This window comes from Ambystoma mexicanum, chromosome 4q, assembly GCF_040938575.1.
Source record: "Ambystoma mexicanum isolate Mex_15411 chromosome 4q, UKY_AmexF1_1, whole genome shotgun sequence".
Taxonomy (NCBI): Eukaryota; Metazoa; Chordata; class Amphibia; order Caudata; family Ambystomatidae; genus Ambystoma; species Ambystoma mexicanum.
The window spans coordinates 23,132,876-23,157,283 of record NC_090928.1 but is presented as its reverse complement, the minus strand read 5'-3'; the positions used below and the strand labels follow the sequence as shown (position 1 = coordinate 23,157,283).

At 46.6% G+C, this 24,408-nt stretch overlaps 1 protein-coding gene across 2 annotated transcripts in view; it reads left to right on the top strand.

Moving 5' to 3' along the window:
- The window catches only part of GPR137B (G protein-coupled receptor 137B), a 694,226-nt gene that overhangs the window by 570,309 nt on the left and 99,509 nt on the right, over positions 1 to 24,408 (top strand). For both annotated transcript variants that reach the window (XM_069607370.1, XM_069607371.1), the window contains one exon: positions 3,875 to 4,011. In XM_069607370.1, coding sequence (XP_069463471.1) covers positions 3,875 to 4,011 — 137 coding nt within the window. The remainder of the gene's footprint in view (positions 1 to 3,874; positions 4,012 to 24,408) is intronic.

The window sequence follows — 24,408 nt, the reverse complement described above, 5'->3', positions numbered from 1 at the left end:
TACACCCTGCAGGCATCCAGAAATTCCTTCAGACCTCCCGGGTGACCGTCATATTTGCCAAAGGAAAGGGGCATAGTGGGCAGGTCTCCACGATCATCCCGATGTAACACTACCTGCTGCCGGAGGGCTACGTTCTCAGTCTGTAAAGCAGCTACCAACTCCTGATACTGCTCTAGTGAGGCCATGCTGGTTATTGGGCGTTGTATGCTGTCAAGAACCGAGGCTTCCTCCCCCAACTCCTCACCTGGTTCTTCTGGGAAGGATTCCTTAGGGTTGGCCTCTGGCTTCTTCTGATCCCTTCTCCTTGAGGGAGTCTTGTCCTTTGGAGTTCGGACCTTCTTATCGTGTAGGTAGTGTCTGGCCCCTCCGGAGGCCACCTTGGCAGAGATGTAACTCTGACCTCGGGGATCCCCAGAAGGCCAGTCCTAATCTCCAGGGAAAAAGCACGAATGCAGAAAAAACCCTGTTTCCAAATGGGCTCTGATGGGGGACAGTCGGTTCCTCTCAATCGACAAGGAAGGCGTTGTTTGCTCCACACCAAAAGGAATGCTGGTTGAGTAGATGTCTGATTCCACGATTGTCCAGACTGTAGGGAGTTTAAATGGAAGAGAACACCAGAAGTTCTCCAAATTGAATGCGGAGATGAGTAAAGGATATAAGGAGAAAAGGCAACACCACGTGATAAGTGACGGAAGATGATATAAATAGGATTAGGGCGAAAAGAATATCCTGAGCAGGTTGTGAAAGGCTGACTGAAAGGAAATAGAAATGTATACGGATATAGTCCAATAAAGCAAGAGCTAAAGGTTCCCAGGGTGTAGTCTGAGCAACAAGGACCCAACAAGTGAAAGGCAAAGGCAGCGCCGATAGAAGTATGAAATACCGGCGCCTACAATACAAAACGAAATAATAAAGGAAAGGCAGAGTAGCGAATGGAACGAGAGCTAAGGAAGACAAACTAAGGGCAAAGGCACAGAACCAGGCGGCGCCGAGACACCGTGAGTAGAAGGAAAAAGAAGATGAGGCGGAGAGCAAACAGAACAAACGGACAAAAGAGGCACGGGCAGGAAGGAGGAGAGAGACTAGGGTAGGACTCAAGGCGGTAAGTAAGTTCGCTGTAGGAACGGAAGGATCCACAGAAGAAACTCCAACACACGAACCGAGCGTTGACAAACAGATACAACGCACCGGCTTGTGGGAGGAGCCAGCCTCTTAAAGGTACGGCGGCCATCTTGGGTGAGGACTGGAGCGCGTGTTGATCATAGCCTCCAGCGCTTCCACAATCTCCAGTTCCTGACACTCGGTAGTTGGAGGCAAGATAGGAAGGAAACGTTTAGAGAGAGGGGTTCCTGGATGGAGGTGGGTGACTGCAGTACTGTAAAGGGGGACGAAGGTCATGGAGGTAATGCAACATATTGCAAATGAACAGAACATTGTTGAAATTAAGACAGCTGTATAAATGTAATATGAAATTTATTAGGACACACTCCCGTTGCTTGCAGCCTAGGCAACAGCCTCGCTAGTCTGGAGATTCAGGGCTGGCAACGGCATCGCAGGTACTATAGCAAGGTTCTGAAACCCAGTCATAAGTAAACCGAGTTACAGAACATATTTAAACTAACCGAAATATAAAATGACAAAATCATATTACCACAATCTTCGTACTACAGGACCATAAATTAATTTTTACAAGGTTCTTACAGGTTGTTAGGGAGAATTCTCCAGAATAGCTAATTTCCCTTACCTACTGAGTTCCTCAGTGGCTTTGCTGGATTTCTAGGATTATTTGTTCACCTGGTAAGAATGTGAGCCTTTTTTACCACTCTTACATGTGTTTTGCTGTGCGTGTTTTACATTTTTCTGTGTTCTTGGACTGTGGCGCTCCACCTACTCCATAGGCATCATCTTTTTACTGTGTGTTACACAGCACCTTCAGTGCAGTGACACTGGGTTGTCTTTTTTAGACTTCCCAACTCCGACTGCATTTTTCTGGGGCTGACTACTGTCTCCCAGAAACATGTAAAGTTGCCATTGACTTTATTAGTCTTTTTAAACTCACAGACCCAGTACAAACTATCTTACATAGAGTTCTGGAAAGGGTTAATTATTATCATTTTTTGTCTGTTTCTCACGGAACACGGTTTTGTTCCCTTTTCATTAAGACTTGGCTGGTGGCAGTGGTAACTACCCTATATTTCCTACCGCGGTTATCTTAAATAGCCCTGGTAGTGTTTTAGGCTATCTTAGTAGCCTCAAACTTAAACCTGCTGGCCCATATAGATTTATATACGGTTCCGGCTGGGTTTATTCACCATTTCTTTTTGTTAAAGTCTTTCTCGTGTTCTTCTCTGCACGCCAAACCAGGGTTGATTCCTTTGTTCGCCGTCCTTTTGCGGGCTTCTGCACAGAAGCCCTCCTTAGTCGCCTGAATGTCTGAGGGGGACAGGATGTGAGGGAGGTGTTTGAGACTCCCTGCACAGGGTCTCCTTGGAGACCCATGTCGCACTCTAGTATGATTGGCTGAGGAGACTGTCCCGGCAGGACAGCCACCCTGCTGTGTGATTGACAGCCAGGCTGTGTGAATGGGGGAAAACTTCATAAAAAGCAGGTGTCTTGGGATTGGAAGTCAGAGTCGCCACTGGAATGAAAGAACCAAAGAGGAGCTGACAGAACAGGACCCCTACAATGACTGAACCTCCCGGTGAAGCCCTGCTGCAGGTCTGAATCTTCATACTCCAATGACAGGGAAGATCTTCCAGGAATCTTCTCCCCATGAGCTGGTGGGAACAACCAGTTCACCAAACTGCTCGCTAGGTCTCCCTTCTCTGGTCAAATTTGCTGTACAGAGCTACAGTGAACCAGATAGCCAGGAGGAGCGGACCCTGCTTGCGTTTTAAGCAGTGCACCTTTTATTCGTTGCTTTGCTCTGCTGCTGGTTTCTTCCCTGGGCAGTGCAGGACCCTCCAGTCTTCCTACTTCATGTCAGTCTGACAGTCGCTTCAGGAACCGTGAGCCTGCAGGACCTGCCAGGAACGTCTGCCGCAGCTACAGCCTTCTTCTTCATTTAAGGTACTGTTCAAATACGGTTGTTCGTTTCGTCCAGCCGCGGTGAAAGTGTGTGAAACCTTTTGCCAATCCGAGGGCTTGTCCTTCTCCACTCTTTAAAGTAAGTTTTCATCTGACCAACTTCGTTCTGAACTCTTGGCAAAGACTTAACCGCAAACTACCCTGAACTGTGTGATCTTGAGCAAAGACTCTGTCCCATTGACTTTGGGCAAGGTCCCTTGAATCTGATTTCCTCATTGTAGTTCCTTTTTCTAGATTGCCCTGATTAAATAACTTGTTGGTGCTGCTCAATTTCTGCCTAACCATTGTCTTTCCCTCCCTTTTAAATTGCTGTAGTGCCATTTTGCTCACACTTCATTTTGAGCTTAACTTGTCCAGAATCCATTGGGTGCGGTGTAGTGTATTAGTAACGTGATTTTTCAACTACTTTACTTTAGTGAAATGTTTTACAACTGATGTGTAAATAAATGTATATTCTTTTACTCAGAAACCTTGAGTCAGTGTTTGTTTGAATCATCGTAATTGCTGTCCTTTGTGTAACTATTGACACTTACTCTTGAGATAAGTCTGGCTGCTCAGCCATCGCTACCACTTTACTGTGTAGTACAGGCTTGTACCAAAGGTGAATTTGTACTGTCACTTGTAGTCTTAATTGTGTGTGGTGTTCCCAAAGGGTACTGCATATAATTCTGCTTAACACAGGTGCACACTTGTATTTAAAAATGAAAACTATGGTTGTGGTATAAATATTTTTTGTAAAGAATGGCATTGAATGGCAAGAATTAATTTGTTTCTTTTTTTATGCTAGAATAATACAGGAATAATTCCCAGTCATGGATTTGGTCCTGGATTTGGTTCTCAGTCTTATTTTTTTGACAACCCTCGAAGGTATGACAGTGATGATGACCTGTCCTGGAACATTGCACCACAAAGTATGCAGGGCAGGTAAGAGATACAAGAAATTCAAGTTGTTTTTGTTGTATGGCCCAATCTGTGTCTTGTTGTGTTATGTCCTTCTATTTCAAGTGAAGCACATGAGTGTTCGAGAGCTGTTGGAGAACTTCCTCCTTCGCCTGTGCAACCCTTTGTGGTATTTATTTCCAGTTCGCCATTCAGAGCAACCATTCAAAGGAACAAATGGGCAAACAAAACTGTATTTTTGAAAATTTGGTATAAATGTGTTAATTTGCTTTATCTATGTTTATAAAAGTCAAAATGTGTCTGTGGGTTTGTGGCTTGGCGAAGAGTTGGCATATGGGAGGCGAATGGACCTGAGAGGTGAAGGTGAAGGCAGCTAGCATTCCAGAAGTTTCCAATGTACTGCAGCATCAGGTGAAATTACTTTTCCAGAGGATTTTTGCGAGATGGTGCCATCAGTTATAGAGCTGATAAAGAATATCCAAACATATCAGCAAATTGCAAAATTCATGAGTTGCTGTGTGAACAAGTCATCCTTGCTGCTATAAATTATTGTCAATTAAATTAATAATCAGATTCAGCATATGATTCCGGGCACAGTTGCACAGAATAACTGAATCGATACGGTGGTGCCGACAAAGCCGTAAATTATCCAACAGAATTCCTCAATTCACTCGACCCCCCCCGCCCTTGGACTGCCACCTCATCCCCTTTGACGGAAAGTTGGGTCATCCATCATTCTGCTTCGCAATCTCGACCCACCTAGGCTGTGTAATGGCACAAGGCTATGCGTTAAAGAAATTTCTGCCCAACGTAATTAAAGCGACAGAGTTCCTTGGGAAGGGAAACAAAAAATGTTTTTTACAAACAAGCCTTACAATGAACATGCACTTTAGTAATAATGAACTTTAGGTCCATCGTTGTTGGCACCATCAGCATCATGGCACCCATCATGCTGCTCAAGAATCTCCATGTTGTTCTCACGTACAGTTATGCGTTTCAGAATTAGTTTTTAAGAAGAGCAATAAATTGTGTTATTTAGTCTTTATAAGAAAACATTTTTTCAATAATAATCGAAAAATTTAGTGAATTTTTCTTTTCACCTTTCTTATGAAGCCTTTCTGAATACCTATAAGAAAATAAAATCCCAGGCAATGCCGGGCATATCAGCTAGTTTAAAATAAAAACACCAAATACACAGCATATCAAAGGGACACTTTGGAAATCTATTTTTACTGTTGATGGTTGGTGATCAAGGACTGCATAGAAGTGTGGATTTTATTATTTTTACTATATGCCATTACATTTAATTGTGTTTTGTGCTGAGTTGTACTATATTAGCTATATTAGCACTATATATAGCACAGAAACTGCTATTCTGAATATCTGTGAAGATCTGCTCTCCAACCTTGACTCTAACATTCCCTCTGTCCTCATCCTCCTCGATCTCTCTTCTGCCTTCGACACGGTCAACCATACCATCCTGCTCAACCATCTCTGTGAAAACTTGGGTATCACTGATCAGGCTCAGGCCCGGCTGACCTCTTTCCTCTCGGATCGACCCTCCCAGGTCCAACTTGGGTTCTTGCTTTCATCTATCTTCCTCTCTACCTGTGGTGTTCCCCAGGGGTCTAACCTCTTGCCCGCCCTGGCTTTTCAACCAATGCCTGGCAACTCTCGCCCACTGCATTGCCACTTTCTGCTCAAATTTCCAGTGCTACGCTGATGACACTCAGCTCATTTTCAGGCTGCCCTCTGCCACCTCCTCTCCCTCTCTCATCTCTGATTGCCTAACTGCCATTCAAGATTGGTGTGCCGCCAATGATCTTTGTCTGAATGCCAGCAAGACGGAGATCCTCCTCATCGGCACACCTTCACCATCCTTTCCCCTCACTCTCTGGCCGGCCACCCTTGGCCCTCCTCCTACCCCCACCTGCGAGGCTACGAACCTCGGGGTCATCTTTGACTCCACCCTTTCCTTCTCCGCCCACATCTCTGAGGTCTCTAAAAAGTCAAATTTACGACTGCACCTCCTCAGAGGTACTCTGCCTTTCCTCTCCTTCCCCCAGAAGCTCATGGTATCCCAAGCTCTGGTTCTCTCTAGCTTGGAGTATTGTAACAGCCTCTTTCTAAATCTACCTGCCTCTACTCTCCGCCCTCTGCAACTAATCCAGAACAGGACTGCGAGACTTGTCCTTGGCCTCAAAACCTGGGATCGTATCTCTCCAGCTCTGAAAGCTCTCCATTGGCTCCCAGGGAATGATTAAATTCAAAACCCTCTGCATTGTCCACAAGGCCTTCTGGGGCCTGGGTCCAAAATACCTTCAGCTATCCCTCTGCAAATACCTCCCCTCTCGAGGTCCTCGCTCCTCTACCTCCAACTCCCTCAGGGTCAGTCGTTTTTCAAAGAAACGAGCTGGGGGTAGATCTGTCTTCGGCTGGGGCCTCCCTCTGGAACAGCCTCCCTGCCACTCTAAAACTTGAGCAGAACCATCTCCGGTTCCGGAAGCACCTCAAGACCTTCGTCTTTTCTTCTGCCTTTGCTCCCCTCTCCCCTGCAAATCTGTTCTCTCTTGGCACCGTGCACCTGGCCACCCTCTGTCCTCCGGGCCCAGGTACCTGCTCACCCTGCCACCCTCCCACACTGCCTCCGGGCTACCCCTTGCACTGGGGTCTGTATCTGTACCCATACAGCCCCTCCCTTTTTTCTTCCTGCACTTATCAGACCTACCCTGTCTGCTGCCTTAAACCTAGCACTTGCAAATTGCTGGCTGCACTAAAACTGTTTGTTGCCTTTATTATTTATTTATTGTTATTTATCTGTTTCTCCTCTGCTTCGCACTTTCCACTTCTCCCCCCTTCCATGCACTTTTCCCCTCCCCCTCTACCATGCACTTGCGCGTTCTCAATGTCACTAGGCCTAGTAAGATCGCTGTTTTGTTCTCCCCTGTTCCCCTCCCTTGCCTTGTCGCGCTCTGAAACACTTGTGTACGAGCGCGATAGAAATAAAATATCAATATCAATATATTAACAGCACACATACTTCTCTGCACTTTGATTGCTTTTGCGGTGTTCTGCATGGGCTTTATGGTTAGGGAGAGAAGTCTTTTTTTCTGACTGTAAGCATGTGCAGACAGTGTGCTCTGACCACACAGCCCAAAGAGGCAATGGAAAATGCAAATCTGCTCCAGCCGTGGGCAGGCTAAACTCAACTTCAGTGTCTGATGGTCCCGTGATTGTACTATTTTGCGCCCTATTTTTGGTATCTTGATATCCAAATTGTATGATATACAATGCTGGTATTGCCTGTTTCTACCTTTTGGGTTCCTATTGCGGGTTTTCAGGCGGAGCATAGTTTTGTATGCATTTCTTATTCATCTGATACGTTCGCAGTAAAGTTGTTGGATCTGTGGGAAAAAGGATACGACTGGTCTAACTAACCATTTCTGGGGTATCCAATTAGTTCATATAAAGAACATTGTAACCCTGTCTGGCTACATTAAGAAAAACGCTTACATTTTCTTCTGCAGTTCTTTGATTTGAGTCCACCAAATGAACGCCCCTGAACACAAAGGTCATTGTGAAGAAAGAACTAATGAGATATTTTGTGAACAAGCAGGACAACACAGAAATGCATAATACCCCAATTGGGTCATATCTCCTGATTTCACCTGGCCATGGGCAATTTCCGTAGTTAGACTTGAGGCACTCTAGATACATATCATCAGTGTTGACACATTTTAGAGTGGATATTTTACCTTTACATGTCCTTTCTTGGTTAGAGGGGGCAGGGATTGGTTGGAATGTGTTGGTGAGTGCAAACATATCACTGTGTACAGAGAGATCAGAATGAAAACCATGGCACCATTATTGTAGGCCAGAGATTTAAACCATGGAAACCAGCTCTCCCTAATGTGTTAATGCTGAGTGGTGTAACTGTGTTATGCATTTGTACTGTTTAGAGACACACCCTAACCAGGAAGAGCAGGATAATGACTAACGCCTGATGAGGTATACCACTTCAAAATCTCCTCAAATCTCACTCCGTGCTGCCAAGTTTCTCCCTGCGCGCTAACATTTTAGCAGCATCCATTTAAACTATTGTATACTTTTGTAAAGCCATGTGTACTGCCATTGTGGTATTGTATTACAAAAACAAGGGATTGGACTTGGCTAATTTAGGTCATCTGCCTGGGATAGTTGTGTATATGTTTGGATTGTGCTTTTTGTTTATTAAGTCATTTTGATTCGAATACATTGAACTGAAGTGATCTGATGTCAGGCAGTGCCCTTAGTTGCCCGGGTACCCCCTGCCATATGCTAGGGAACACCATTATAGGCCCAGGCACTCGCTGCTCATGCCTTGTAGTGTAAAATGCCCAGGTACTCATTATTCTTGTCAGATAGTACCATAAAATGCCCCGCTCTGCTCTGGACATGCCAGATGGTGTCAATATATGTCTGATAGCCTCTGCATGCCAGTTATTGTCTTCATGGCTCTAGGAACCCTCTCACTCCCAAATGCCTGGTAGTTCGAAGAGATTCATACAGACTCTGCCGGGCTCTCTTTCTCTCTATCATTCACGTTCATGGTTTCTGGAATTCAACTTCAACTTGCTGCGGCCATTCACACCCCTCTGCTTCTTCCTTGTCCCTGTGCTAGCTTCTTCCTGATGTCTTTACTCCTGCTTATCCGACTGGTTGAGGACCATTGCTGCTGCCCCTCCTCCTTAACCCCAGTCAGCCTGGCAGCTGCACATTCTTGCTTAAGAAGTACATGGGTTCCTACACATGCACAGACTATGCATCTTCTGCATGCACCCTGTGTTTAAGTCAGTACCTAGCTAAACAGTTGCTGCCTGGGCAAACAGTTTAAGGCGGTTGGTGCAAACAGACTGTGAGCATCCTCATGGTCGAGTATACACTGTGTGGTGTTGTACTATATGGGCAATGTAGAGTTTACTGGATATAGATATGCTGGCACATGCACAGAAATGGAGAGGACTTTGCATTGCCATGGAAAACCTGAGCGTTCAAAAGCCTACGTCCATGACCTTTCACAGACAATGAGTCCATGCACTTCGGGATTATGCAACTCACAGTGTGTGTTTAACATAATATGACAGTATATTCTATTGCTTTTATCTTTACCCTTTGATGGTGAGTAGAGCAGTGAGAGACATCTCTACTTTTCAATAGTGTTTTATAAAAGAAAAATAAATGGAGTATGCAAAACAATCCCTGCACAATTTCCTTTCAACTAGCCCCCGTTTTCGTATCCAACATCATTGCTATCTGCCTCGCTCAGAAGCAGATGTGTTGCAAATAAAACAAACATTGGCAATCCCAACAGTTAGGGCCTTTGTGTAGGATTGGGAAAGGGAATTTCCAGTCACAGCCGTAGTGGTATTAACTACCCATTGTTGGTAGCAGGTGCAAAATGGTGCCTGGGCATCTAACAGCAGTGCCTGGCAAAAGCTTAAAGCAAATGCACAAGCCAGAAATATTGGCTTTGCCAATACCAGTTTTTAACAAGACTTCAGTGAAATACACACAGAGTGCTTATAAATCGAGTGGCTAAAGGCTGGCCCTTAAAACATTTTTATTACACCAGTAGTGTGTTTACAACTCCAAAGATCATGAACCCAGCATTTTACATGTGTCCACTTGCTCTTGTATGACTGTTTTGAATCTAATGCCTGGTTTACTATGTCCTAAGTATTCTCCTGTACGATTTTACATTAAGTGACCTTTGTAATCTCAAATTGTAACATATACTTAGTGACCCATGTACCTGCAAAAGTCTTCGCAACATGTAACCAATTGTTCATTTACTAGCGCCCAGATACCTATGGGTCAGGCGCGCTATATAAATAAAATAAACAAACAAACTCTCAGAAGACTGCTTTGAACAAACACTGGCAGGTAGTTTGCATGCAACGCCTGATGGTAAGGCTTGATTAAAGCCAGCTCAAAGCGTTTCCATGAGGAGGTGTTTTGGGCAGGCAGAGGCAGGAATTGGTAGGAATGGCTATAGGGATTACAATGGCCGTGGGCAGGCAATGGGTGGACATAACCATAACCAAACACCAACTACAGACTCTGTGTCCCTCCTCATATGTCATTCCTCCCTATCTGTACTCTGTGACGAATCCTTAGATGTCGTCACTTCTCCCCGAGGGGCAGCCTCTTCCCATGGTGTCAGGGAGTTGAGGCCACTACCCGATAGTCCCCCTGGGGGTGGTACACAGTGGGAGGATCTCATGGGGAGAGACTCCCCCTCTAGGGACAAGGATGACCATCTAGGGAAAACCTGGTATACCAACCTCATCTCCATCCTCCTATCCCTTCAGTCACCCCTCTTTATCACATGCTTCTATTTGTTTGTGTGAAATTGAAAGCCCAAAACTAACTGGGACGAGGAAGAATAGGGATGACTTAATGAAGACTTCACAAGAGTATACTGGTACAAAGAAGATGCGTGGAGACATGAGGATTACCCTCGAGAATGAGAGCATGAAATGAAACAAACCTTGGACAAGTTTAAAAAACAAAGAAGGACTTTCAATGAGGGGAACCTGGGAAGTTTTAATGGAGAAGGCAAAATCACCTGTGATTCTGCCTCTACGTAGAAGAACCAAAGGACCGAAGTTGACCGAAGCAGAGGGTTCAGAGAGCCTGTGAATCAGAGACTTGCTTGGTGGTGGCGGACTGGGGAGAAGGCAAGCAGTCCCCTGACCACTGAGCTGCAGCAAAGTTGTGCAGAGGAAGCAGAAGATAGGCACCAAAGAACCAGGCTTGTTAGTCTTCAAGAGTGGAGTTACTTCCAGATGCGGAAGAGAGAGGAGGATGCTGGCAGGAGCAAGAAGGGAACCGTGTCCAGGTCAGAGAGAGCAAAGCCACCGCAACTGCAGACATCGAACAGGAAAGCAAGAAGAACGGGAGAGAACAGGAGAAACAAGCGTAGCCCACCTGACGCCCACTTCAGTCCCAGAGAAGACTGGAGACATACTGCAAATCCCAACAAGGTAACAGGAGACAGGGTACACTGGTGGGGACACAGGGTTAGTAAAAGGGTGTCAGCGTAGCCCCTGGCACAATCTCAGTGATATGAACATTGCATATAGGGGACCAAACAGTCAAGAGGACAGTGTATGCATCTGATGAAATCTGCCTTGTGTCAGTGGTGAAGCGGTAACCACTGACCACCAGGGAAGAAGGGTCAAGCACCCGTATTACCAAAATAGAAGAAGTACTCTTCTTCTATTTTCTTCTATTTCTATTCTCTTCTATTTCTTCTTCTTTGTTGCAGTACCTGGTAGGAGAGTGAACCAGGTCTGCAAAAACCAAACTTGAGACGAACATGGGTCTGGGACCCACACCTGAAAGAAACGCCACGGGAAGGGAGACATTCCCCCTGGTGTTGTGAACTGTGAAATTAAGCCAGACAAAGGCCAGGGGAAGGGAGTAATCCCCATGGTGTTGTGAACTGCGAGATGAAGCATGAGAAAGGCCGGGGAAGGGAGACATCCCCCTAGTGTTGTGATCAGTAAAATTAAGACGGAGAAAGGTCAGGGGTGGCATTTCCCCATGTGCTGTGAACTGTGAAAATAAAACCAAGAAAGGCCAGGGGAAAGGAGTAATTCCCCTGGTGCTGTGAACTGTGAGAAAAAAAGCCAAGGAAGGCCCGGATAAGGCAGTCATTGTACTGGTAGTTGAGTTTGCAAGGAGGATCAAATCAGTGATCCTGGGGAAGGGAGTCATTCCACCTGGAGTAAAGAAATAGTTACCATTGCCATGCAGAGTGTTAAAGAATCAGCAATCCTTTGTTTGTGAAGTGTCAAAACCAGGGGAAGGGAGTAATTCCCCCTGTTGAACAACTTGCAACCAGAACTTTGCCATCAAATACAGGAGAAGGGAGCCATCCTCCTGGACCAAGACTCTTGACACAACTGGTTCAGTTATAAGTGTGAGGAACAGAGATAGGGACCTTTTGAGACAGAACGGTGGACTCTTTAAGTTACCAAAGACATCCTGACAGGCCCATTAGCTTTTTAGTTGAATCAGGGATACCCCTCATAGATATAGGGAAAGATAGGTTTTCTTTCTCTTTATTTTTACACTGAATAAAAGTCTATAGCAATCACTATGCCACCCCTGTGTCAGTCTCCTCCTTCTGCACCCTTACAACTCGAATGCAATACTTTCCGCTTGTAGGTGTCACACACCTAATAGCCCAAACCAAAAACAACAATAACAGTGGTGCTGCTCAGGTTCCACTGGTTTAAAGAGGACAACATTGGCATCTGCATGCATTTCATCCCTTAACGCTGGCCACCACTTGTGTGCAAGGCCTTAATATCTCACTTGAGAACATGTACATAATACAGGCTACGCCTTGTTGCTGATGGTACTCTTGTTCAGAGGAGAATTGCCTAGCATTTCGGTGCTGGTCTGCCCTTGTGGGTGGGACCAGACTGATATGCAAATAGATATTTCTCATGTGTGAATGGTGCAGTGAACTAAAACGGGGTTGTAGACCCTCCTGAGTGGAAGCAATTCCATAGAACAGGGCATTTAACCCATGTTCGTTCTCAGTAGAGGAGTTCCCCCACTCTTGTCTAATTTGTAAAACTTGGGGTTCCAACCTAAGTAACCAGGGTAATCCAGGCGGAGACCCTGTGCTTTAGAGAGGCTCAGCTTCACCTCATCACACAACAAAAAAAAACATGTGTCCTGATGGTACTTTGGTTCAGAGGGGAATTGCCTGGCGTTTCGGTGCTGGGCTGCCCTGTGAGTGGGACCAGACTCATATGCAAAGATAACTGTGAAGGGTGCAGTGAGCTAAAACGTGGTTGTTCTAAGGAAGAAATTCCATAGAAAAAGGTTTTAGACCCATGTCCGTTCTCAGTAGAGGGGCTACCACGCTCTTGTCTAATAAGCTCATTTGTATCTGTTCAGGGCTGTGCAGATGGGCCAAACTTGCACCTGACCCCTTGAGTGTGCTTCCCTAGATTAAAGGCATCACTAAAATATGAGTAATTGGCTGAGGTGGCTGACCCTTATCCTTTTTTCCGATTTGGCAACTAATTTGTCTCTGCCATTGGAGCCATGTCAAAGGAGGAGGGGTAGCCAGTTCAGCAACATCATACGCCACAGTGGCAGGCTGGTGTTTTGAATACATGATATGGGTGGCCAATGACTAATCCCCCACACTAACGTGAGATGGGGGTTTAGATTCTATTAAAGACAAGGAGGCGATTATTATGCATTACAATCTTTACTCTGAAACTACAGCAGCAAAGAAAAAACTTTTACAAACAAAAAAGTTGTAAAGAACAGAACTAAATAGAGTTCAATGGCAATGTATGGGAGCTCCCCAATCCATCATGGAGGACAGGTCATGCCCTGCAGGCGACCAATGAGCAGGGACCCTTCCCCATACAAGTCCATTACTCCAATCCAAACCCCTCTTTCTGTAGCTGTCTTGAACCAGACGTCCACTGCACAGATCAGACGATAAACGATGAAGGCCAATCCAGTGAAGCTCTCGTACCACGTACTCCATAACTTGTAACTGCGAGCCACACTCCTGATCAGGACCTTAAACCATAGCTGTAAAAAACAACAAGTAAGAAGGGTGGGTGGTTGGGCAGAACAACAAACCAAAGAATGTTTTCACTTGAACCACCTATGTACATGCATATCACAATTGACATATCATATCCAGGGTGGGAGGGTGGGATAATAATCGCCTCCTTGTCTTTAATAGAATCTAAACCCCCATCTCACGTTAGTGTGGGGGATTAGTCATTCTATGACAAGACAGGAGGCTCATATTATGCAAGTTCAAAGCCCTTGCATCTCATTAGTACAACATGATCCATAATAGAGCCAATATAATGAATAATAAAATAATAGGAAAGGAAACCTTAAATGTTTTCATTAAATAATCAGCTGACCACAAGAGAATTGCCCAAGACTAGGATGCCCGAAAAACTGTCTTATAAGGCATAGACAAATCCACAGCAAGAAAACAGGAAAATGTGTCAATTCCTGTGTTCCTTACCAGCCACCAAAACCAACTGGTTAAAAGAGGGGAAAACATTGAACAAAGTTCTCCTATACTAATAGGTTAGGACAAAACTCATCTGAAATAAACACCTCAGTTTCCGGATTCCATTTGAGAAACCCCTCTGGGATTTGCATGGTTGGGCGGTATGGAAAATAAAATTGTAATTATTTACCCCAACACGTTCCGAATTTAAAAGTTGGAGGATTGGTTCGAACCTGGAACCTTCCAGGTACCAGTGACAACCCCTACTGCCTGTGCTACAGAGACTGGCTTCAAAATAATAGAAAAGAAGGAAACATAGGAAATATATAGGACCAAGCACACCCGCAGCACCTGGCAGTCCCAGGTGTAATTCAAAGAAAAAAAGAGGCGCAATTGTATTAGAACCCTGGCACCCAGCCTCCCAACACCAAGCACTTAGCTGTTGAGCCTCTGGAGGCTGTGTTATCCATAGGAACACTGCAGCCCACCAAAGCGCTTTGTACACAGGTCGCCAGCAGTGCAGGCCCTGAATAAGCTAATGTAACAAACACGGAGGGCTTAAACAAACAAAAGAGAGGCTTGCTTGCGCGGGCCTTGAAGCTTATCAGCTGCAGTCCGGCCGTAAACCATAAATAAACACAAGAATGCTCGCGCGCGCACACCTGCACAAAGCATTAGCTTCAGTTAGCCAATAAATCTTTACATAAAGAAAGCTTCCATTCAGACCAGTGCGCACGGGATAAAGAAAACAGTACACACTTAAACATAATGCCCAGAGGCAAACCAGCGCGGCGAGCGAGCGTTGGAAAGTTAAACAAACAGTACTTTAAAATATAAAGGACTAATATATATCTTAAATGTATCACAAAGAAATGCTACAAGCATACAATATTTTTCCCATAATATAACCAATTAAGGTTTAACTTCTACTGACAACATGTAAGACACAAACTGAAAGGAGTGTACTTAACTGTGGTGTCAGCAGCAAAGAAAGAGGGGTTGGGATTGGAGTAATGGACTTATATGGGGAAGGGTCCCTGCTCATTGGTCGCCTGCAGGGCATGACCTGTCCTCCATGATGGATTGGGGAGCTCCCATACATTGCCATTGAACTCTATTTAGTTCTGTTCTTTACAACTTTTTTGTTTGTAAAAGTTTTTTCTTTGCTGCTGTGGTTTCAGAGTAAAGATTGTAATGCATAATATGAGCCTCCTGTCTTGTCATAGAATTAGGTGCACTATACCATTATAGCGTAAATGGCGGCTCAGGACAAAAGGGACAGGAAGCAGTGTTACCTGTGTACCTTCCTGTCTGTCTTCCTCTAGAGCATGATGGCCGGGCTTTTATTTTTGGGGTGTGACGTCATCCCATGCATGGTGCGTGCTGCATGGTTAATAGGTGTGGTGGTTCAGTGGGGCTGTCACTGAAGTAAGAAATGCGGTTCTGCACATAACAACTGTCAGTGACATTTTATCTGTGACTTTTTTCTCTGCCGTAATTTACAACACTGTTTAGTACATCAAGTGATCGCTGTAGGTGGGCACCCCGTATAGACTTTTTATAACCAATTAGTATTTTTGAATTAATTTTTTTCATTTTATACTTTAAAAAAAAATAAATGTATGATGAAAAGAAAGATGAGGTCCCCTTTGGATGGTGTAGCAGTTAAGAAAAATAAATCTGCGGTTGAGAGGGGATCAGTATCATCTGAAATGTATTTCCAACAAGCTGTGGCTGTCCTTGAAGAACAAATCAAAACTATCACATGGGTGCCAATCAGGTGCTCCAACCGCTGGCAGGAACTACTGATCCAAGAGTATGTTCGAAGCAAACTGAAGGCTGCTGGGATCTGCACGCTTTTCTTCACTTTTGCCTCCCACCGCCCTGCGCAATGCTAATTGTCCTTCGCCATCTTTGTCCCATGCTCTATCACCCACATGTAATTCTCTCTACTGCTTCTGAACACCACTCTTCTCAGGCCCTTGCCGCCCTTCTGCGGATCTCTGCTTTCTCTCCATGCCCAGATCCGCCCAGACATTACATGGACATGGAAGTGGAGCACCTGCTCCCATTTCCTTGGCCGCCTAGTCTAGGCTAACCTGCATGCACCCCGCAGCTAATTTATACTACACACTCTTACCACCTCGAGGTTTGGCCGCAGGGGATTAATAGCAAAAATCCCCATTACGGGAGGCTTGATAAACTGGGAATGGCACTGAGGGCATGGGGTGATTGCCTTTGCAAACTTGGGCACTGGGGATAACCGGGTAATCAGGGCCACCACTGCGGATAGTATTGCTTAAATACAGAACATGTCATTTGTTGTGTAGTCTTATCACCTGAAAAAACATAATGCTCGTTGCACTAACAAGTGGGGCTTGAAGCTAATGCAGTTGGGCCCACCCAGTGACATGAACACCTGTAAATGCCCACACAGAGCTACTGAGTGGGCATTTACAGATTTTGGGTGGGCCTCTCCCAGGTGTACCCGCTCAGGCCCTACCCTATCTACACGTCTGTGCATACCAATGCTACATATGTGGAAGCACCAGAAAGCAATAATGGGCTGACTTCCCACACCTATTACACCAGTTAATCTATCATACCTCTTACACAAGTTAGCGAGAGGAGTGTAACTAGATAGAGTGCAACAGGGAAACGAAAAATGATGGGCAAATCCATGAGAAGGCTGGCAAACGCAAAGCGAGCACAACAACAGGGAGGTGGGGTGGATGCAGCTGAAGTCAGTCGATTATGCAGAGCCAGGCCATGAAAATGTTGTATCCGCCTGGAAGAAGTGAATGAAATGGAGGAGCCTCTCCCAGGCGCATCCACGTCGGAGCAGACGATTTTTTACATCACTTCATGAAATCTGTGCTGCTAGGCCTCATTGAAAGGGTGTCAAATATAGAAGGTGTCGGTCAAATTAATCAGGATCTAATTATGAACAAGCCATCACTGTCAGATACTTAGGGCCAGATTAACAGACGTGTTTCATAATAGCGCAATCCCATTGGAAAACGTTCGGTGAACCAGGCCCTTGGAGTTTTTTTGCACCTGGGTTAGTCACAGTTTACTTTAAAAAAAATGATTGTGAGTATAGCACAGTGGCTGCGGCAGGATGGAAACTAGTTGAACCATTTTATGGCCTGGTTATGAATAACAGCATAGCAGAATATCATAGTAGCGTGGTTTGTCACACTTGTGCGTTAACATTTGATGCTAATTTGCTATCGTAAACGCTGGCATTTTATTGCAGGGTGTCATTTCCGTGCTAGTTTTATCCTGCTTACTTTATGACGATTTCTATGTGCTGAGTGTTTAAATTGAAGTATTTTAGAAATTACTATCGAACCTTTTAGCATTTTAATTCTTTATTTTATATTCTATTGGATTGTGTGGTTGATCAGATGTATTTGATGCCATTGTTGTGTCGGGACCCAGGGCACAGGGTCCAGGCACACGGTTGGTGTGGGCACCCAACACACTCATCACGGGTGCGCATGTCGGGCTGGCTAACAGGCACACACGCCAGCCCGTGGGGTGTTGGGGGCCCCCAACACACACAGTTGCAGGTGTCATCCTGCTGGCCGTGATCACACAGAACTGGACCATGGCCACGCAGCCCAACGCAGCCGGAGTTTCCCAGCAGGGGCTCCAGCACACAGCTGCAAATTTGCCCAGCAGGGGCTCTGCTAGATACGAGTAACCAGGGACAGTGTTGCACAGCAGGGGCACTGTCAAAGCAGAGGGCCTTGCAGGGCAGGCCCTTCGCCTGCAAATGTAGCTCCAGGACCAAGCTGCAAATGAAGAGAAATCAGGCTGGATTCTCATGGTTCTAACTGATGAGCGGGAAACCGCTCATCCTTTTTATTAACATGGTCACAGCCATGTGACATATGCACAAGTCCTTAGCAGGGACTCGTCCTTAAAGGGGCAGCACATCACAGCCATGATGTGTGAGTGTGTCCGTTAGGTTATGGAAACACTTTTATGTGACTTGATTAGCTCCGGTCCTTTGTGCTTTCTAAACTACAATTCCATTGAGTCTGTACGCCTCGCTCTTGGTTGACGTCATTTGGTCGCGACCTCAGTCCATAACATACGCAAAGTGCTGACATGAGGCCTGTTCTGGCCATTCGGGCGTTTGGCTTGTCACACTGCCATTCCCAGGAAACGGCTAATCAATTTGGGGCTTGTTCGGCTGTTTAGCGAACTGTTTGTTGTATATCGGTTGAGCAATCATTCTGCTTTCGAATGGATTGTGTCCTCCAACGTATTCCACATCTTTGACATGTAATGTCCACAGCTGTGAAGTTCGGAAACTTTATTGGCAGAGGGCGTCCTGCGTCGATGGCATTGGGTCGATGTCCTTCAAAGGCCTCCCTCGAGGTCGACGTCACCGGATGTTAGAAATAGGACGCACTGTGCCCCGTAGCTTCTGTTTTTTCCACAAACGTGTTTGCTTCGGAGACGTGGCGCGCCTCGTGTTTTACCTTGTGAAGATGTCTTCTTCTTCGACTCTGCAGTCTGGCTTCAAGACTTGCCGGGACTGCAAGTCTAAAATGTCGATCACCGACCTGCATCGCATTTGTTTGTGGTGCTTGGGCGAGAGTCATGACACTGACGACTGTTCTAAATGCCAGTCGCTGACTGCTGTGGGCTTGCAGGAGCGTAAGGGAAAGCTTCAGGTAGGTAGGGGTTCTAAACCCAGTATGTCCAAACGTACTTCCAAATCCAAGGGTATATCCACCGACGATTCGACGGGCGACTCTCTGTGTCGCAAGGAATCTCGGGGGTCTCGGTCCCGGAGTGGGTTCCGCCATTCGTCCTCCACGTCTCTGCATTCAAAGAAGCGCCGTCACCGGTCGCCTTCCCCGTCCTCCTCAGAGGATGGTGCCTCGAGGAAAGTGGCTTGTCCAACAAAGTCCTCGACTCCGGAGGAATGGGCTGCCTTTAGGGAGCAGATGTTGGCGATTTTTCAGTCACAAGGCGCAGTATCGTCTGCGCCTTCTCCCGAAGCCGGCAAGGAACAGTCTCAAACCGTGGCTCGTACGCCTTTGTGCGTGGGTCCTCGGCACGATCCTCATCGGGAACCTTCGAGGTCCCGTCCGGAGAAGGATCAGGATGGTTGCAAGAGATGTGCTTCCAGGTTGCGGTCCTCATCCCCAGCGAGACTCCGTCGGTGCCATGTACGTCGGATACGGACATCAAAGCAGTGCCTTCGTATCAGCCGTCGACGCCCTCGACGCCGACGCCATCAGCGCTCTCGACGCCTTTGGAGCTTTTTGGCCAAAATGTAGCGTCAGAGATCCCTGATGTTGTGGATCATCCAAGGAAGGCCACTGCCAAATCTGTGAGGCCGGTGGTGGACTCCAGACCCTCTTCTGTCCTGAGGCAAGGTTTTTACCTCCCTTTGGATGATATTTAAGAGGAGGAGGAAAGGTCAGACTTTGATATGGAACCTATTGAGCCTGATGAGACTCCTGTCTTTTCTGGACACAGTCATTTGGAAGAGCTGAGGCAAACTCTTCATGATGCCAGTGGTTTGGACACTTCTCTGGAAGTGGAATTTGGTAGGCCTGAGCCTGATGGAGACTCATGGCTAGGGTCACAGAGTATCTGGGCTGGTCCAGTCCTCTGGAAGCTTTTGTGCAAGATGATCTAACGGACATTTTAGATCAAGGTCTGTCCTCTGACCCGGTGTTACCTTTTCATCTCACTTTACAGAAAAGGGTGGCGGCTGCTTGGCAGTCACCGGAATCTCTTCCGGCTGTTAACAAATCGTTGACAAAATAATACTGCTTTCCAGTAGCGACCACAGCTACTTATCTTCTCACCCGACTCTCGAGAATTTGATGGTTCAGGCGGCTACTGTCACCTCGAGCCAGGCAGCGTACCTTACCATTCCTCCAGATAGGGACGACAAACACTTTTACGGTTGGGCACGCAAGGTGTTTTCTGCAGGAAGTATGGTGTTGAAATCAGCCAACACCACTTGTGCCATGGCAAGATTTTCACACACTCTGTGGAATTGTGTTTCTCTTGCGGCTGAGCATATTCCCTAGGGGGAAGAAAGGGAGGGGTTCATTGCTCTCGTGCAAGATGGCAAGGATGCCATGTGAGAATCCCTTCAGTCGGGTTTGGACACGGTCAACAGTGTGAGCCGGTCCATGGCTGCGAGCACCGTTATACACAGATTTCCGTGGTTGCGTAAGTCGGGTTTTTCCCCAGATGTGCAAGCCCGTCTTTTGAACATGCCCTTTGATGGCGTGCATTTATTTGGCAGCAAGACTGACGAGAGGCTTGAGAGGTTGCAGTCCTCAAAAGCTGCGGCAAAATCTTTAAGCGCAGCTGCGCGTCAACCTCCGCCTTTTCGTCCAAGGGGACAGCAGTGGAGGGGAGGTTCTTTTCGTCACCACTCCTCGTTTGGTAGAATGAGAGGAGCCGCTAGTCAAAGGGGTCAGCGGAAAAGTACCCGTGGTGGTTGGGGAAATTGAGGTGCCAAAGCCGCTCAGGCAGCTGCCTCTTTGCCTTCAGGCGCTGCCGCAGCCACTCCACAACAGTCATGAGGCCATGACCCATGGTTCCCCGGTTGGGGGCAGACTGTTTCAGCATTTCGAAGAGTGGTGGGCCATTATTTCGGATGTGTGGGTTCTGGATACAATAGCCCACGGCTACTGCCTTCCATTCCTACAGCGGCCTCACGACAATCCACTGGGGAATCTCTCTTTGAACCTTCCAGATCCGCTCCTTGTTCAGGTAATATTGACCCTGCTAGAGAAAGGTGCTATAGAACTGGTGCCTGTAGCGGAGAGGAACAAGGGATGGTATTCCACTTATTTTTTTATCCCAAAGAAAGACGGGGGGTTGAGACCCATCCTGGACTTGCGTTGGTTGAACAAACTTCTCAGGAAGGACAAGCTCAAGATGGTCACTCTTTCTCAAGTCCTCCAAGCCCTTCAACTTCATGATTGGTTGGTGTCTCTGGACCTACAGGATGCTTACTTTCATGTGCCGATTCATCCCAAAAACAGAAAGTACCTGAGGTTTGGGGCTGCCGACTCGCACTTTCAGTTTCGGGTCCTGCCATTCATATTGAGCTCCGCCCCGGGGGTCTTAACCTAGCTAATGGTGGTGGTGGCATCATATCTCAGGCGAGGGGGGATTCACGTCTACCCCTACCTGGATGACTGGCTCAACCGTGCATGCTTTCCCGAGCATACATTGGATCACCTCAGTCTCACCTGCCGCTCCCTCCACAAGCTGGGCTTCTCCCTCAATTTCCAGAAGTCGCATCTGACAACTTCCCAACAGCTCCAGTAGATTGGGCTGTGATGGACATGTCCTTGGGGAAGTGCTCGCCTCCCAAGGTGAGGGCTCATCACATTGTGCAGATGGTGGACAAGTTTCAACATGCCCAGAGTCTCCCGGCTTTCGAATTCTTAAGGTTGCTCGACCTAATGGCATCCTGCAATTTTCTGGTGCCAGAGGCCAGGCTGAGGATAAGATCACTGCAATGGGTCCTCAAGATGCAGTGGTCGCAGTTCTCTGGCAAGATGTCGGATCCAGTTCAGATTCCACCTATGGTCTCCCAGGATCTTCTGTGGTGGGCCAACAAAGGGAACCTGATGAAGGGGGAGCCGTTTTGGCAACCATGGCCAGAGGGGACTGTAGTGACAGATGCTTCCCTCACAGGATGGGGAGCTCTTGCCAACGACTTGACGCCAGCAGTCGTTGGTCTCCATCGGAATCCAAACTCCACATCAATCTGTTGAAGCTGAGACCAATCAGGCTAGCCCTGAAGGCTTTTCTGCCGTCTGTGCGGGGGAAGAGTGTCCTGATTATGACGGACAACACAGTGGCCATGCATTACCTCAACAAAAAAGGGGTGGAAGGGTCACTCCCGTTGTGCAGAGAGGCAACGCAGCTCTGGTTCCGGACCATACAGCAGGGAATTTCGCTCTCGGCAGTTCATCTGGTCGGAGACAAAAATGAGGCGGCGGATGCTCTGAGCAGGCAGAGCACGATCTCTCACGAGTGGGAGTTGGCTCAGGAAGTCCTTCTGGAGATCTTCCCCCTTTGGGGAACCCTGCAAGTGAATCTCTTCACCACCAGTGCCAACCGGAAGTGCGAGAGATTCTGCTCAAGGGAATTTCCTCCGAGAGGAGCCTTAGGAGACACGTTCGTAGTGGATTGGTCATTCCCACTGCTGTATGCATTTCCTCCAGTCCCCATCATTCCTCAAGTATTACGGAGGTTACAGAGGTTCGGATCCCACATGATCCTCATTAATCCGGATTCGGCCAGGAGAGCGTGGTACCCAGATCTTCTTGAAATGTCCATCTGCCCTCCACGCCATTTTCCCTACCGAGAGGATCTGCTCTCGCGAGAGGGGTGTGAGGTTCTCCATCCAGAGGTCAGGACTCTCAACCTTCACGCTTGGTATCTGAAAGGTTGAGATATAAGGATTGGGACCTCCCTGATGATGTGATGGAGGTGTTGCCTTCAGCCATAAGGCCAGCACCAAAATCTTTGTACCGTTGCTGTTGGCGTAAATTTTACGACTGGTGCAGGGAACAAAATGTTGATCCTTTTCAATGTTCCAGTCCTATGGTTTTGTCTTTCTTACTTTCTTTGGCCCACAGGGGCCTTCAAGTTGGTACCATTAAAGGTTACCTGGCGGCACTATCTATATTTAAGCGCTTGTCTGAAGAATGTTCTTACTTTAAGATCCCTTTGATTTCTCAATTTCTTAAAGGACTCACTAATGAGTTTCCACCGTCCCCTTTCCAGGTGCTGGTTTGGGATTTGAATCTGGTTTTGACATTTCTGATGGGTGCTCCGTTTGAACCCTTGCACTCTTGTCCTTTGAGATTATTGTCCTTCAAGACGGTGTTCTTGGTTGCGGTTACTTCCGCTCGCAGAGTGAGTGAATTGCAGGCACTTTCGTCTAAGCCACCCTTTGCTGTGTTCCACAAGGACAGGGTTGTACTGAGGGTACAGACTTCCTTTCTACTTAAGGTAGTATCTGAATTCCATTTGAGCCAGAAAGTGGTTCTTCCTTCCTTCTATCCTCCTCCTCATCCTGGTAAGGAAGAGGAGCGACTTCATAGGTTGGATCCTAGGAGAGCACTGAGCTTTTATATTTCTAGGATGTCCAGAGTCAGAGTGGACAATCAACTCTCTGTGGGATATGCTGGACACCGATTGGGCCAGGCTGTTACCAAACAGACTTTGTCCAGGTGGATTATCCACACCATTACTGAATGTAACCGATTGGCAGGTAAGGACCCTCTTGAAGGGCTGCGAGCTCATTCCACTAGGGGCGTGGCTTCTTCCACAGCCCTACAACGGGGAGTTCCTATTAGGAATATTTGTGATGCAGCCACATGGGCTTCTATCCACACCTTTGTAAACATTATTCCCTGGATACGAGCCATGGTAAATATATGGCCTTTGGTAAGGCGGTTCTTTATTCCGCCATCTGATTGGATATTCTAAATTCTTTTCCCTCCTCTATTTTCTGGTACTGCTTTGGGAGTCTGTCAAAGATGTGGAATACGTTTGAGGACACAATCCATTCGAAGAACAAGTTACTTACCACTGGTAACGTTCTTTCGATTGGATGTTTCTCCAACGTATTCCACATCGCCCTCCCAGGTCTCTGAAGAATTTCCTATGCGATTGCAGTTTACGTTTCCACAAGGCTATGTGCAGTCAAGCAGGCATTGGATTGGTTCCACACATTATAGGGGAAAAAACATAAACTGAGGCTACGGGCGCCGTGCGTCCTATTTATAACATCAGGTGACGTCGCCCTCGACGGAGGCCTTCGAGGGACATCGACCCGACGCCATCGATGCAGGACGCCCTCTGAGAAAAAGTTTCCGAACTACACAGCTGTAGACATTACATGTCAAAGATGTGGAATACGTTGGAGGAACATCCAGTCGAAAGAACGTTACCAGTTAAGTAACTTGTTCTTCTATGGCCAAGCTATGCTAGTTGAGTGAAGGCCTATTGGCCCTTAGCTACCAGGGCAGATTACACTTGGTTTTTTAAGTAAAATTTGTATTAACAAGATTGAGAATAATTCCCTATTGACAACGGCTAGTGTCCCTGGCTCCTTCCCAGTGACATTAACGGCCACCTTACTGAATGCCAGATCTGCTGTGGCTCATGCAACTGAACTCTATGACTTAATTGAAAAAGGGTATCTTGATGTCCTTTTTTATCACTGAAACATGGTTTAACAAGGCCTCCGAAGCCATGTTTCACATATTAGTAACGCCTGGATTTTTAATTCAGTCTATTGATCGCACTACAAAGCAAGAGGGGGAAATGCTGTTCTCTACAGATCAAGC